Source organism: Quercus lobata, chromosome 7 (assembly GCF_001633185.2).
Source record: "Quercus lobata isolate SW786 chromosome 7, ValleyOak3.0 Primary Assembly, whole genome shotgun sequence".
NCBI lineage: Eukaryota > Viridiplantae > Streptophyta > Magnoliopsida > Fagales > Fagaceae > Quercus > Quercus lobata.
The window spans coordinates 11,559,183-11,575,720 of record NC_044910.1 but is presented as its reverse complement, the minus strand read 5'-3'; the positions used below and the strand labels follow the sequence as shown (position 1 = coordinate 11,575,720).

Here is a 16,538-nt window from a genome sequence, read left to right as displayed (position 1 = left end):
GAGCCGGATAGCAGGATTTTGAGGGGCTATTGTGGGGCCAGAGAACTTACGACCCGGCCCACTCTCCACTAAGGCCCAGGGCCCATGCTGAGGAGAGTAGTTGCTGAGGACGAGTAGGGAAAGGCCAAATAGCCTAGAGACACAGTCGAGGATGACCCTGTCCTCGGCATCCCAAGACTTTAAAGGGAAAAGCGACATCTCGTCGAAGGCTGCCTCCAAAACGCCCTCAGAGGAAGAGGCGAGTATAATGGGGCTCACATGGGGGTACAGAGTGGGGGTGGTTCAAGGTAAATACGTCACCTCCGCGTTGAATGTGCCCACAAACGTCCTACCCATATTAATGAGAAAAGACGCCTGAACAGTGTGGCTTCGGTTAGTGCAACTAACAAAAAGCAAGGGGAGGCGGCTGATGGGACAGGTATTCGAATAGGAACCTACCTGATAAACAGGTGGAGGGTTAGGATCAACCGAGAAGGGCTATATAATGTAAAGACTTGTGCGCCAAAAAAGGGGGGCTTCCAGACGAGGGAGTCCTAAAAAAGGAGAGAATAATAAGGAGATGAATCTCCTTGGATGGGGTTTAAGGACCAGAGCCACCTATAACGTACCGGAATAGATTATTATTATACGCGTCAAGTTCATCCTCGTGCAAATCACTATGGAAACCCTGACTAACCATCACCCGATGACCAAGGCCTAGCCTTTCAAACCCACGCTCTACAAATTATATTGTTTGGGCCTTCTTACGTGCGAACCCAATATAATTTTGGGGTCATTACAAATTGAGTCCTTACAGAGACAAAGCCACAAACAATAACTCATAGAAATACAGAAATCCATAGACAATCCCATAAAACCCCATTGATATTTTGTGAATTCAAATTTTGTACTAAAGGAAAAGGTAGATACAGAGGTTTAAGAGAATGCGAAGAGTTAAGAGAGACATCTTGGAGTGAAACATAAATTACATGTAAGTAATTAAATTTGTTTGGTGAATACACTTAGTATCCATTTGGATACGGATGAAAACTCACACATCTGCGTTTTTGCCTCTCTTTTTTTTCTTTCTTTTTTACCAGTGCCTCTTGCACTGTTCATGGAAAATGAACAGTGCATTAAGGCAAATGTACAATGTTTGGGGATTGAACAGTAACCAAAAACTACTTTTTTCATTGTTTTCAGCTATAAGTTTTTAATTTTTAACAAAATAAGCAGTATTCAAACACACCCGTGTCAGTTAGTACCAAATAGGAGGAAATTCCAAATCAACTTTCTTAACAAAGTTAGCAAACAACACCCAAATCTAGCTCCTATTAAAAAAAAAAAAAAAAACCCTAAATCAATCGATAAGCTCAACTTGGATTAGTAACGATGAATAAAAATTAAGACAACTTACATATATCTCATGCATTGATAGTTAAGCGGCTGAAATTGAAGAACCTAGCTTCTTTGGTGGGTTAGCCGTCTGGGTTCTTGTGGTTGGTTTGGCCGGGGATGGAATTGAATAACCCTATTTCTTCTTTCGTGGGTCATCCATAGGGTTTTGTTTAGTAGCCACTGGGTTTCTTGTGGTTGGTTTGGAAGAGAAGTGAGATGAAATAAGCAAGAGATGAGACAGAAGCATAGAAGAGGAGCAAAGATAAGCGAGAAGCGTAGGAGAAGAGTCTGATTTGTTTTTTGTTTTTGATTTTTTGTTTATATATGTTACCTGTTTTACCGGTTACTAGTATCCACTTAAAATAAATGAATGGTCAAGATCAAAACACAATTGAATTAATGGTTTAGATTTAAGTGGGTATCATATCCCAAAAAATGAAGAGGTATAGTTCATTTCAATTAATCATAGCAAATACATCCTTGCCCTCTGAATGACGTGGAACAGGTTTTTTTTTTTTTTTTTTTTTTTTTTTTTTTGGTAATAATCTAATAAATGTAACAAAAAACTAAACGAATATAACATAAAACTCTACACCACCCTTATGGTGATCATAAATAAGTGCCACAGATGGAAAATTCGAAACCAAAAAAATACGACGGTTCTATCTCATTACATTACATGGCTTTAAAGGGAAGAGTAAATAGGGACACCTGGTAAGGTGGCACCAGCATCAACAATGAAAATGTTGCCCGAAACATATTCAGAAGAGTCGTGTACCAAGTATCGAACAAGTGATGTCAATGCGGGATCTGAGGTGCCATACTCTCTTAGAGGGACGGTTTTCCTTTCCACATTACGCAGCCAATCTCTTTGCATAAGACCTTGAGTAATTTCAGATTTGAAAAGGCCAGGTGATATAGAATTCACTCTAATTTTGTATATACCCAATTCCAGGGCCATGACCTGTTATAAGTAGAACCATCATTATATGGAAAAATAGTGACAAGAAGAACAAAATCAACACAACACAACACAACACACACATATATTATGCAGCACTCTTATATAAAAGTAGGAGGCACAAACGTTGAAATAAAAGACAAACTAGTCTGAGTCTGATAATTGATAAGAATAAATTTCCTATGGGCAAAGACTTAAAAGAGACTGGCTCTTAGCTCCAAATAAGTGCAGGGTATTCCATAAATATTAAGTTTTTGATGTGTTCATCATATAGTTACAGAAAAAGACATCTAGGCAAACAGTCAGCGGACATAGTACACCTGTCCCAATTTCATGAAAATACAGTATGATGGTAATTATGTCTGTTCTGACACACAATTCCAAAGGGGATTAATGTGAAAATCTTTAGGACTTGCAGTTGAAAATGCCTTACCTGAAGAGAATCTCTAGTCTTCATTTGTGTGTCTACTATCTAGCTTCCTCTCTTGGAAATTGGTTCTTTACTCTTTTATTTTTTTTTTGTCTCCAAATGGTAAAAAAGAAGCATACATTTGTTTTCCAATTGTTGAAATAATTGAAGTGAACTTTTTCTTTTTCTATTACGATTTTTCATCTTATAGTAATTATTTTGTTTCCAAACAATTACAAAACATGACAATGGTATTACCCCTATATTTTGGAAGAGTTGCATGGCAATCAACATTACCTTTGTCAAGGTGTTTAGGCCTGCCTTTGAAGAATCATAGGCCACACCTCCAGGCAATAGCCCACGGTCAAGACCAGCAATAGAAGATATGTTTATGATTGATCCTCCCTGCTCTGCATCGCGCATGCGTATGCAGATGTATTTTGACACCAACCAGGCTCCTGTTAAATTTGTTTTGAAAGCCTGATTCCATTCCTCCTCAGACAATTCTAATGGAGATCTCACATTACCTAATGTACATCACATAAGAGTTAGAAATATGTATCAGCAATAACCTTCAACAATCAAATAACGAAAACAGACAGGTTGACATCCAATGTTAACAATACACTCCAAGATGCACAACTGATCTTGTGAATTCAAGAATGAAAAGTGAAAACTCAAAGATGTAAGTCTTAAATAATCAACTGTGGGATGATCCAACCAAGCCATCTAAATCACACTTTTCCATTTGACTTCATTCCTGTGTGATTACCTTAAATATACACAACGTTCACCTTTATGAGCAAGACAATGAAGTCACATGTGAAAATCATGTACAAGGTGTTTAAAGAATAAGAAGCTAGGAGTAAAAGGGCTTTAAACTAGAAATAGAAGAGCAGACTGCGCCTCATTTAGAGAGTAAAAAAATGAGCAACAGCTTACTAGTGACTATTAGATTAAATGATAAAATTCATAATTTCTTAATAAGTTAAGCTTTTGGGGCTGTTAGTAATTTACCATGGTATACAGGTCTTGGGTTTAGTCCACGTTTCCACCATATCTCTCATTTTAAAAAAATTTCTTTGGCCCCATTTAATAAGAGTAGTTTAGCCTCGTGCTTGAGAGAGCATTAGATTAAATGATTAAATTTACTATTTCCTACTAACTTAAGTTTTTTGGACTATCGGTATTTGCCAGTGACAAACATGGGGCAACCTCCACTTTCATTCCAAACCTACAGAATAAGCAATCAATCCAAGAACACAATCGGACAGGCAGCCATTGAGAAACTATTGATAACTTTCAACACAAGCACAAACATCATCTCTAATTGCCTTGAACAGCTAAGACTTCACTTAACCATTATAGATCTGGCAATTTTTTGAAGTCAAAATATGGTAAATAGTAGCAGAAAAGGCAAGCTTGCACAGATTCACAGTTCTACCATTCAACCCTCAAACACCCCAATGAGATCAACAATCATTGTATATAAGGATTAAGGATAGCTAATACTACTCTGCAATGTTGACTTTTGGCCTCACTGACCCACCAAAGAACTAGGATAAATAAGCAAAATTATTATATTTTAATGGATCCGGTTATCAAGTGTTTAAAGTGCATTACTTAGGATTGAGTTTTTTTTTTTTTTTTTTAAATAAATTGCAGTCATCAACAACAACAACAAAGCTTAGTCCCAACAATATCAGATGTAGGATATTAGTTTATGAAATATTTTTATAGACTTTTTATGAGAAATGAAAAAAATAATTAACCTTTTAGGTGACTTTTTATATTTCCCATAAAATATTTCTCATAAACATAGTATTAAATATTTTCTAAAATAATTCATTAATAAATACCGTAAAAACACCCATTAACCATATATATATATATCTTCCTCAAAAAAAAACCATATATATATATATATATAATGTGAGTTTTATTACAATTTACTAGCTTTTTTTATTTGGTGACTCAAGCCCCATATAGTCAAAGGAGTATTTGATTATGAGTTATTTTAGAGCCACAATCTTAACCATATTTGTTTTTCACAACTATCCTATTAAATAAATTATGATTGATTGACCGTCACTTTTAATTGAACCATTATTTTTTTCTCCGCTTATCATAGGCACGTTTAATAGCTGTGGCAAATGATGATAAAAACAGTTTGGTCCTAAAATTTATGTTTGATTATTGGCTTTAGAGATAGTCGTTACTTCACAATCAGTACAACTCGCTCGAAAGAGCGAAGGTATGTGTGACGTGTAACATGGCCCCCCAAAACTTTGAAATCCTCTGTATGATGGTTTATAAATTTAATAGAGCCTCTACTGTTAGCTTTTATATTAGTTTCTACATCCACACACTTTTACTAAAACTCAATAAATCCCTAGGCACCATGTGTCCTTACCTTTTATTTTCTTATATGTATACAAAAGTATGCACTGTGTTCCTAGCTTCTTTGTGTGTTAAATTGTGAAAGTGCATTGTGCACTGCTTGAACTTCAAGAGTTTTTTCAATTTTTTTGCCCCAAAAAATTAATCTTTTTCTCATCAATAAAATTTTCTGTCATCACCATCATCTCAGATTTATTTTTTTGTCTTTTACTTTTGGACTTAGGTGTGTAATACGTTGTGCTAACATTGATTTATTTCTAGGAGAGAATTTAGGTTGTCATATCCTATAAAATTGATAATGGATGAATTCTATTGAATGAAACATTGATATAACATCTATAAAAGATTCAAGATTTTTTTTAAATGTTTTTTTGGTGCCTGTTTATAGCAAATTAGATAATATTTGTACAATTATTTGAGTCAAGAAATTATTGTCATAATTTGATTTTGTTCATTTTGTATACAATATATTTATGAATTATGACTAACATATAAATACATAATATCAGCTTTCCAAGTAATAAATCCTAACTACGCTCGTGGTTGCACAATTCCTACCTAACAAAGTAGGATCAAACATATTCCTACGTACCTCGAAATCCGGCATTATTGACTAGGGCGTGGATATGGCCAAACACATCCCAAGCCTTCTGTACAGACTTCTCGATGGTGGGTCCATCGGCAGTGAGGTCGAGCTCCACAGCCACAGCCCCTGGGGACCCTGAAGAAGAAGAAGAAGAGAGGTGATTGATTTGATGACAGAGTGATTGGAGTCGATCGACACGTCGAGCAGCGGCAATGATCTTGCAGCCAGCTTTAGCGAGGTCAAGACAGAAGCCAAAGCCAAGGCCTGATGAAGCCCCAGTCACCATCACCACTTTTCCCTCTAGTTCTCCCCATTCCTCCAACGCCAATGCTGCCATTTCTGTGACTCTGTTGGTTTTCTCTAGTTATCAGTTATCACCAAACTTTGCTGTCAGTGTAGTTGTTGTTTTAATACTGAACGGTTTAAGATTTTTAAAAGCATTAGGAGAATTTACTTATTACCGTTTTAAGAATGTAGAAAGATGCAATGAGTGAGAATTGAAATAATGTAACTGGAGCTTTTTGGAGCCAAAACCAAAACTTCTAGCTAGTACCACGAAAAAGGAAAATGCTAAGGACAAAAAAAAAAAACACAGCTTTAGAGAACGTGCAATTGAAAGTCACATGCGTTCAACTACAGTGTATTTCATATGATAGTTGTGATAAAAATTATGATAATTTATGTTCTACTAGCTAGAATTACTTAACTGGTAACTCAATCGATAAAGGCTTTGATAGTTGAATAAGAGATCTGGGTTCAATCCTCACCTACACTAAAAACTGATTGATGTCTTAGTCTGATGATAAAGAGCTATCATCAAAAGTGAACGCTATAGGTTGAATCTCTCTCAAAAAATTAAATAAATAAAATAAAATAAAAAACCTAGAATTACTCATGTTAGTACACACACTTGTCACAATTGTCATATGTAGCATATTGTGATAAATTCTAAAACTAACGAGTAGTTATTCATGGTCTATCATGTAGGATAATTATGACAAAAATTATGGTGTTTTTTGTGATATTAGAATTACTCACATTTGTATACACACTTCTACACACTTTTTACAACTCTCATAAACAACAAATTTGATAGATTATAATTGATTGTCTACCCTTAGACATGGCAAAACGGGCAAAAATTTATTGACCCGACCCGAATTGTCACATTTTAACCCGACCTGAACTAGAATTTTTTTACTGAAATAAAAAAACAGGTCAACCCACAACCCGTCCGTTTTTTTTTGTGGACCAACTCGACCCGGCTAACTTGTGACCCGTTACATCCATCACTATTACATGAACCATTATTTTCTCTCTACTGCTCATCGCGTAACATCATTTTCTCTCTACTACTCATTATCTGTCTCATTGTACATTATCTGTCCCATTGTACAATCATAACAAATGAATGAAAGTGAATGATACAAGAAAAAACGTGATAGAAAGAAAAAAGTGGAAGCTAGCAGCTTTTCTTTGCAAATCTTATTTTATTTCTAGTCAAGTACAGGTACAGCTTTCTTTTTTGAGTAATGGTCAGGACACAATTTTGTGCACAATTTCGTGTCACAACTCGCCATGTGGACTTGAAAACAAAATGTAATCTAGCTCTTGATCAGCCCCTAGTCTAGCCATCAGATCAGCGCACCAGTGTTTAACTTGAACTTGCTGAAATCTGGTTATCCTACAATCATCCAAAATGGGAGATATTATATGATTTACATAATTAGAATTTTGAAAGACATCCACAACCACTTTGGCATCTATCTCAACAATAAGGCAGGGGATATTCAAGCTACAGCACAACATAAGACCATCCCTAAGCCCCCAAAGTTCAACAGCAAAACTATTAGTTGCTCCTACATATCTTATGAAACCTACAACCCAATTCCCCTGCTCATCCCTAACTACTCCTCCTCATCCAGTCTGCTCCATACACCCTATAACCGAGCCATCAGTGTTCAATTTTTTCCACCCTATTGGAGATTTCTCCCACCGGATTCTCTTGCTAATTTTGTAGACTAGGTTTCGTGGTGAAGTGACACAATACATATACTCTGCAGCTTGGTTGTAAATCTCCCTATACAGGTTCGGATTTGGACTCTTCCTATTAAAGGCAAAAGAATTTCTACTCTTCCAAATGCTCCACACAGCAAAATTGAACATGATTCTCCATGGTGGCTTCCCTTGTATAAGACTGCAGCTCACTTTCCCATTGTTTTGCAGCCAATTATGTAGATTACTCCTCCAAAATTCACTACTTGTTTCCTTCACACCCAGCTAAACCCAAATTTGCTTTACCCTTGGACAAGCTCTAAGGGCATGCAATATGGTTTTCGGTTCTCTTTGGCAGATGGGATACCCTTCTTCATCCACAAATCCTCTCATAATAAGGCAAGTTTTAACTCCTATGCTACTGTGAACACATCTCCATAAGAAAGTCTTAATTTTAGGGAGTGTCTCTAATTTCCATATCCTGCCAGCATCTATAATACCCACACCATCCACCTCTCTAGCAAAGGAGTAGGCACTTTTGAGATCAAACATGCCTCTTGCATTACCCTTCTAAGCTATATTATCCCTACCTCCCCACTAAAGAAATAGGAATGGCTTGGATGATCAATTTAATTTCAGGTGTAAACTCAAGGGGAATTCGATTCCAATCCCATCCTCCATTCGTCAATACATCTTTAATCTTCCATTGGCTTGCTTCACGGGTTAAAGGGCCATGAATAAGGCTACGGATAGGACCTTTACATGTCCAGTTGCCCAACCAAAAGATGAGTGTACTGCCTCTATGAACCATCCACATGCTGCCTTTGTTAAAAGCTTCCCTACCCTTTTTAACGGCTCTCCAAATCTTGGAACAAGGCAATCTATCCATATTAACAGCATTTAATCTCCTATTGCTGCAATATTTTCTTTTCAGCACTTGCACCCATAAAGCACCATCTTCTGTATGAAACCTCCAATTCAACTTGGCAAGGAGTGCAATGTTTCTACCCTTCGCCTCTTGCAAACCCAGCCCACCTTCTTCTTTAGGTTTTGGTACTTTCTGCCAGCCAACCCAATGAATTTTTCTCGTAGTCTCTAATGAACCCTGCAAAAAAATTTCATTAACCTGGTCTATGCCATCCAAAATTCTTTCTGGTAAATAAGTGCCTTGCATGACATAAGAAGGAATTGTTGCCAAGGAAGCTTGAATCAAAACATCCCGACCAGCTAAGGACAGCATGTTAGCTTTTCATCCCAACAACTTTTGCTTGACTCTATCCAAGATAAAATTAAATTCATGAGTGGTGGTACCCGGATGCTTGATGGGAAACCCAAGGTATTTGCCAAGAGAGGGCGTGGATGCAAACTCAAGAATATCACATAGTGATTCTCTTGTATCCCTATCCACATTAGGAGAGAAATACACTCTTAACTTGGTAATGCTCACTGATTGCCCTGACATGCTACAAAATTCACCAAGAACATCTCTAATAGCAACACAATTCATCCCACCTACCTTCCCGAATAAAACTATTCATCCCACCTGCCTTCCCGAATAAAACTAAGTCATTCGCAAAGAATAAATGCAAAAAAGCTGACCCACTTTGAGAAGCCTTAACAGGTTGTCACATTTTTGCCTCGTATTTTTCTTGAATAAGTTGACCAAGGAAGTCCATGCACAAGATAAACAAGTACAGGAAGAGTGGGTCTCCTTGCCTAATCCCTCTCGATGGATAAATGGGATCCAATGCTTCTAGATTAACCAAAATTAGGGTCGAAACTGTTGACACGCAACTCATAATGATATCAATCAGATCAGCGGGCAAATTGGCTCTAATAAGCATGCCTCTTATAAAGCTCCACTCAAGCTTATCATACGCTTTCTCTAAGTCCACTTTAATGGCCATATATCCCACTTTCCCCTTCTTTTTTCTAAGGGTGTGTACAATTTCATGCACTATAATTGCATTATCAATGCCTTTCCTCCTCGGCACAAAGGCAGTTTGAAGAGGGGATATAAACTTCTCCAAATAAGGCCCAAGTCTGGCAACAATAATCTTCATTATCACTTTATAGACTGTATTACATAAACTAATAGGTCTATAGTTGCCCAATGTCTCCGATCCTTGAATCTTTAAAATGAGGGCAGTGTGAGTCCTATTCAAGAATTCTGGTACTTTCTTCTCAATAATAACTTTCTTCACCAAATCAATCACAAAATTGCCAACAATCAACCAAAATCTATGAAAAAATCCCACATGCAACCCATCTGGCCCTGGGGCCTTAAATGCCTTTAGAGACTACAAGGCATTTTTAATCTCCTCCACTGAAGCATCCCCACTAATGCTATCCCTTTCCTCATCTGACAATCTACCTTGCCAAATAGTGGTAAAAGGAATAGACCAAGAAGCACTATAAAGTGAGGAAGAGTACATTTCATTAAAACCACTCCTAATGAAAATTTTTATTGCCTATTCCTCATACAACCACTCCCCCACTGAATCTTTAATCGCCAATATTTGATTCCTTTTCCCCCTAACCAAGGTAGACACGTGATAAAAAGTAGTGTTACGATCTCTTTGAATCACCCAATTAACTCTAGACTTTAATGCCCAAATCTCTTCCTCCTAATTCAGCACATTATCATGCTCTTTAAGCAACTCACTCTTAAGATTTAGGAGGAAGTTTGACAGTCTGATTGCCACAGCCCGCTGAATGCCATTCAAGCGAGCCATAATATTCTTTTTTCTAGCAAAAACGTTCCCAAATTGCCTTCTATTCCACTTTTCTGCCTCTTTAGTGAAACACTCTATAGCATCCACAAGCATGGGGTAATGTCTTCACGCTTGAGAGACTATGTTGGGAAAAGTTGGGTCAGATAACCAACAAGCCTGGAACTTGAAATGTTTTTTTCCTATTAACAGCAACTCTCAGCTGTATTTCCAAAAGCACAGGGTAGTGATCTAAATGGCATCTAGTCAGGTGTACCACTTTTACTTCAGGGTACATAAGGCACCAACTGGGGTTAACAAAAAATATATCTATCCTCTCTTGAATGAGAGCTTGAACATTTCTTTTGTTAGTCCAAGTAAAACGCGGGCCAGAGAACCCAATGTCCATCATACTACATTTATCCAAGAACTCCTTAAAAAGTAAAGATCTACTGACACTAATAGCCCTACCCCCAAATTTATCACCCTCCATAAAAGGCTCATTAAAATCCCCAGCTAAAACCCAAAGCATATTATGCATCTCAGCAACTTTAATTAAATTATTCCATAAAACATGTCTTTCAACAATTTTAGGACTAGCATATATTGCAGTAAACAATCAATTGGAGTTAGAGCTTCGTACCTTCACCACAGTATGAATCTCCTATTCAGTATTGGCTAAAGCTGTGATCTCCACCCAATCTGAATTCTACAGCATCCATAAACCTCCCACATACCCCAATGGTCTCCGTGTGAATCGTACCATCGAATAGCAGCCTATCTGTGATCTCCCTAGCCCTATCACCTCCAATTCTAGTTTCCATCACTATCAATATTGCTGGATTATGGCACCATATCAATTCCCTAACATGTCTCTAAAAAGAGGGCTTCAGAGCGCCCCTACAATTCCATACTATTATATTCATGATGAGAGAGTGCTCCAAGGTAGGACATTCATCAAAAAGCAAAAGTGATTTCACCTCTTCCCTCAAGTTCCATCTGATCCAGTTCACTATCTCTTTTGTCTACCCCTCCTCTAGAAGCATAGTCAAGTTGTGCTAAAGCACTCCCATCTCCATTTCTTATACTACTACGTGCATGTTGAACACCATCGTCAGCTTGAAAACTTGGAAGAGCTTTGTAATGTGCTTGTTCCCCATGATGAACATGGAGATTGGTGATCTTTCCAACATCCGTCGCTCGGTTAGACATTCCATTGGATCCACTTCGCACAATAGGGGAGTTGGTGATATCTGAGGCAAAAACTCCTAAGTCAGACATCTCTTCCCCTCCACCGACGGCAAGTCCGCCATAAAAACCCACCATGGATTTTTCGCTGCCTCCCACGCTGGATCTAGAAGAGACAATCCACCCTCCTTTGCACTCCTCTCGATTAGAGAAAAGATGAACTTCCATGCCAACTGTAATTTCTTGTTGAACCAACCTATAGTCCGAGTTGGATACGCCCTGATCTCAACTAAGACCACCTCTGGTATCTCTACTACAACCCCCTCTAAATTGATAGCCCAACGTTGATTTTGACCCAGTTGAGAACTGAAATTGAGTGGGAGTTCCCAATTGTTGCTTTCCATCACTTCCTTCCTCTCCTTCATGTGAGCTCCTTTCCTGCGAAGTGATTAGCAGTGGCAAGCCAAATACCTTTGTTCCTTCAACGGTGTTAGATTGAATAGAAGATGATGCCCTACTTCGAGCAATTCCCTTCTTACCCTTTACTGAGGCTTGCGGGTTGGACGTGTTGGGCTTAATAAGTGCATCAGATGATCTGTCTCTGTCATTGGGCTTGATAGATGTTGCCTCCTTTCCAGGCCTAAATTGAACCTTCTCTATTAGCAGACTACTTGGGCCTACTTCGTTGGAATCATTAATTTGATTAAGGCCCTCCTTCACTAGGTGCTAGACTACATTAGTAGATTAAAGCCCATCAACAGCTCTTCGAGGTGAGAGCCTTCTCTTAAAATCTCTACTCGGCCCAGTACTCGTTTCAGTTGATCCAGGAAGCATGTAGGACCGCGTCTCCTTCCCTATTCATGGTTGCCCATGCCCTATATTCATTGTGGTCCCATCACGCCTCTTTTGCTTAGTCCCTTGTTTCTTGCACATTACCACTACCCATGGTCCGTATGTACTTTCGGCTAAATCCTCTTATGCACTATCATGCATGTTCAAACTGGGCCCCACGTTTTGCTTGGCGTTGTCAGGGTCATGCATATTGCATGCCTGCACCTCAGTCTCTCTATCAGATTGGTTAACCTCCATTCTCGGTGGTGATGGCTGACGGATAGCATACGGACATTGCTCTTTACAATGTCCTATTCTCCTGCACCCAAAGCACAACTTGTGGATTCCCTCATAACACACTGGCTACTCATGTTTTCCTATCAAAATGGCCATAACAAGCAGCTTCTCAACATCAACCTGTACGCAAAGCCTGGAAAACCTACCTCTAGATTTAGAGGCCATGTGAGTGTCCACCCTCAACATGATACCAATCGCTTTTCTGATCTGAAGCAAGGCCTCTGCATTGTAATACTCTAACAGGAGTTCGTTCAACCTTATCCACACTGCCACCGATGATACATTTGCCAACGCCGGTCGAAAATCCGATTCCCAAGGTCCCCTTTTAAGCGCAACTTCATAATCTTCTCCCAGTGAAAATCTTGTATGGAAGAAGCCATGGCCTAAATCAACACAATCCAATCTTCCAGCAGGCCTCCACATAGATAGCAGTCTATTTTGTAGGAAATTAAACCCCACAGACCGACCATATACTTTTACTATAAGGGCTTTAGACCAAGGGCTATGAATCCGCTATTTAAACTCCTTAGAAAACTTCACTGTTACCAATCCTTCCGTAAGGGCTTCGACCTCTTCATCAAATTCAGCATCGTCTTCCATGAGGTTTCCAAAGCTGAAAGCTTATGTGAAAGCACCAAGGATTTCACCGACTAGTTTGTCTTTGAATGGCGTGGCTCGACTCCAAATACCTCCATTGTTTCTTGGAGAAGAAGCAACTGAGTCCAGACCTTCTTGAAAACCCGCATGACTTACATCTTTAACTTTTTGCTTACTACGCTATATTTCCTCCTATTCCTCCCTAGAGAAAGCACGAGAGCATTCCTCTTCTTTCTTACGAGAAAGCCCTACATTTTCTGAGAAAGCTAACATTTTTTATAACTTCATTTGTATTAGGATTAGGTGGGTATTTTCTTCTCCCAAAAAAAAAAAAAAAAGATTAGGTGGGTATTTAGTATTTACTACTTTTTTTCTCACAAATTCTTTTTACTTTTTTAACTGTTTCTTTTAATATTTTAAATTTAATAGTTGAGACTGAAAATTACTTTTTACAATTTTTAATCTTTATCATTGATTACAATTGCAATGCACCTGATCTCTATCACCATTATTTTTGTCCCATTATTAGCCTTTAGGTACAGTAAATTGATTAGACTTTTTTATGATTAAATTTAAATATATGGCTTTTACTGACCGATAAAAAAATTAATGCTATTTTCTCTTTTAAGGAAAATTAATATAATATAATTGTAAGTTTTAATTTAAATTTGGGAATATACTTTAAAAATTGTACTTAAGTTTTATGTTTTTACCCAACCAAAAAATGAACCTTTAAAAAAAATATATTGATGATTAAATGAAACATACCCCAAATTTTTAGAAAATGAAAATTACCAAGGAAAAAAGAAAGACGAAAAAAGTGGTTTGAGCATACTACTAATACAAGTGAGAGAAAGAGAGGAGAAGAAAGCTGCATGGTGGAGCTGATATCAATTAACTAGTTTTGTTTGCTTTTTATATTTCTAGTCAAATAATTACGAACAGAATTTTTTATTGTTGTTGTTATTGTTGTTATTATCATTTCGATAAGTAGATAATGAGGGAGGGGGATTTGAACCAATATATATAGTGTCCCATTTTCTTAGAAAAAAATTTGTCCCCAAACTTATTAATATCTTATTCCAAACTTTTATGAAATTATAATAAAATATCATCAAGTTTATTCTATAAAATTTATAAATCTATCTAAAAAAAAATGATGTCACATTTAATTTTTTTTAGATAAAAAAAAAATATGTTATAAAATTTACAGCACGTGATTGTCCTATGTCTAATACACCTAGGTAGGGGTGTTTGCAGTATGGTTCGGTACGATTTTGTGCCATTTAAGCACTGCACTACACCTCAGTTTTATGATAAGAAAACCACACAAAACCTCACCCTATATATATATATATATATATATATATATATATATATATATATATATATATATATATATATATTTATTTATATTTATATTTATTTTATATTAAATATATATTTATTTATATTTATATTTATTTTATATTAAATATATATTAATATTATATGAAATATGAAGCGGCCATTGTTAGTGCGTTTCAAGTATGCCCAGGGAGTAAACGACAATGTTTTAGTTAGTGTCATTAGGCTTCTCACTTTACTTCTCCATCAATCCATCTCACTCACACTCTTCTCTTCTCTCTTGATATGATGATACCCTCTAACATGTATAATTGTGTATAGTTTAATGTCATGGATTATTTTTTTGTCTAGTAATTGGTATTTGTTATACTTGTTTTGTTTTATGGGTTTTTGTTTTGTTGTAAAAACTACTTAGTTACTAACCGTGTAATCTATGACTCTATGTCATACTGTCATGTCATGGTTAAGCAATAAACATCATTCTATTACAAGGAAAAAAAAAACAAAAACAAAGCTCTGCGCTGGCCCAAACTTGCCCAGCAGGTGTTGATTAGGAAAAGCCAACCCAAAATTATAATTTATAAAAAAATAAAAAAATAAATAAATAAAACTAGTCCAATAGTTTAAAATTTGCCCTAAAACAAAGAAGAAGAAAAAATCAGTTTTGGACTAGGCCAATCCGGCCCCAAATTTTGAAAAATATATCAGCCCAAAATCAACCAATCATACCTTGTACACCGCATTGAATTGCATATGTGACCACAAATTAAGGTGCAAATGGTTTTGGCCAAATCGCACTGAAAAGTGAAATGCTAAAAATGACCTAAAATCGCACCAAACCATACTATGAACACCCCATAAATGCACCCACTCTTTTCCTAATGGGGGTAAATACAAATTCTTTATCCTATTTTTTGTGTTTCATTTTATATACTATTAGCTACTCGTATGTCCATGTATATTTTTACATATTTTTTATGGAATAATTTTTCATTTTAAACTTTGGTTATTTTATTAATGGAATATCGATAAGGAATATTTGAGGAAACTTATTAGTGCAAACCTATAAGTTAGCACCTAATGAAGCTGTTTGTGGCCAAGCGGCGGAAGCAACTCCTACAAGTTATGACCATATTTAAGGCTAATCTAACAAGTATTAGAAATGCCAATTTTGAAGTAAAAAATCCTGTAGTTTAGTGATATTATCCGAATAGGGTATTGACGCTCTATCGTTTTTTTTTTTTTTTTTTTTTTTTTTTTTTTTTGCACTGTTGTTAATCATCCTACTAGATTTGTTTAAACAGAGTTAAAAATCTTTTGGTTCTTCGACTATAAATCTTGTTCCTTAAAAGTTGTTAATGCTGCAACTTTTGTGAAGAAATTAGCTCATTGGAATTTTATTAGAGCATTCGCATTTGGTATTGCAAATGCTATATGTAAGAAAATTTTAGCATTAATGCACTTGAGCATTAGCATTGAAAAATTCCAATGCTATTTTATTTTACCATTATAAAACACCACTTTATCAATATACCATACCATTTTACAATACCTCCACATCCCAAAACTCTATTTTTATTAAAATATTATTTTTTAATCCATTCTTTATTATTTCTTTCCAACTGTTTAGTCTCATTTTCCTGGACTTTTTTTCAACAACCATTTTTATTCCTCTCTCCTCTAGCACTAGTTCAACACACAACACATAACACACGCCCATGATACACCGATCAACCTATCCAAACCCATCACCACACCCACATACACAAACACAAACACAAACATCAAACCAGTAACAAAGCCACACACACAAACACAAACCAGCAACAAAGCCAAGCC

General features: G+C 36.6%; 1 protein-coding gene across 1 annotated transcript; it reads right to left on the bottom strand.

Annotated features, from left to right (window-relative positions):
* Nucleotides 1–1,952: 1,952 nt before the first annotated feature.
* On the bottom strand, nt 1,953–6,114 carry LOC115954228 (3-oxoacyl-[acyl-carrier-protein] reductase FabG-like). The gene is made up of 3 exons (XM_031072139.1): nt 5,740–6,114; nt 3,045–3,274; nt 1,953–2,341 (listed from the first exon to the last, which is right to left on the bottom strand). Exons 1-3 carry the CDS (start codon nt 6,068–6,070, stop codon nt 2,063–2,065), a joined length of 840 nt encoding a protein of 279 aa, XP_030927999.1. The 5' UTR covers nt 6,071–6,114; the 3' UTR covers nt 1,953–2,062.
* Between the last annotated feature and the right edge of the window lie 10,424 nt (nt 6,115–16,538).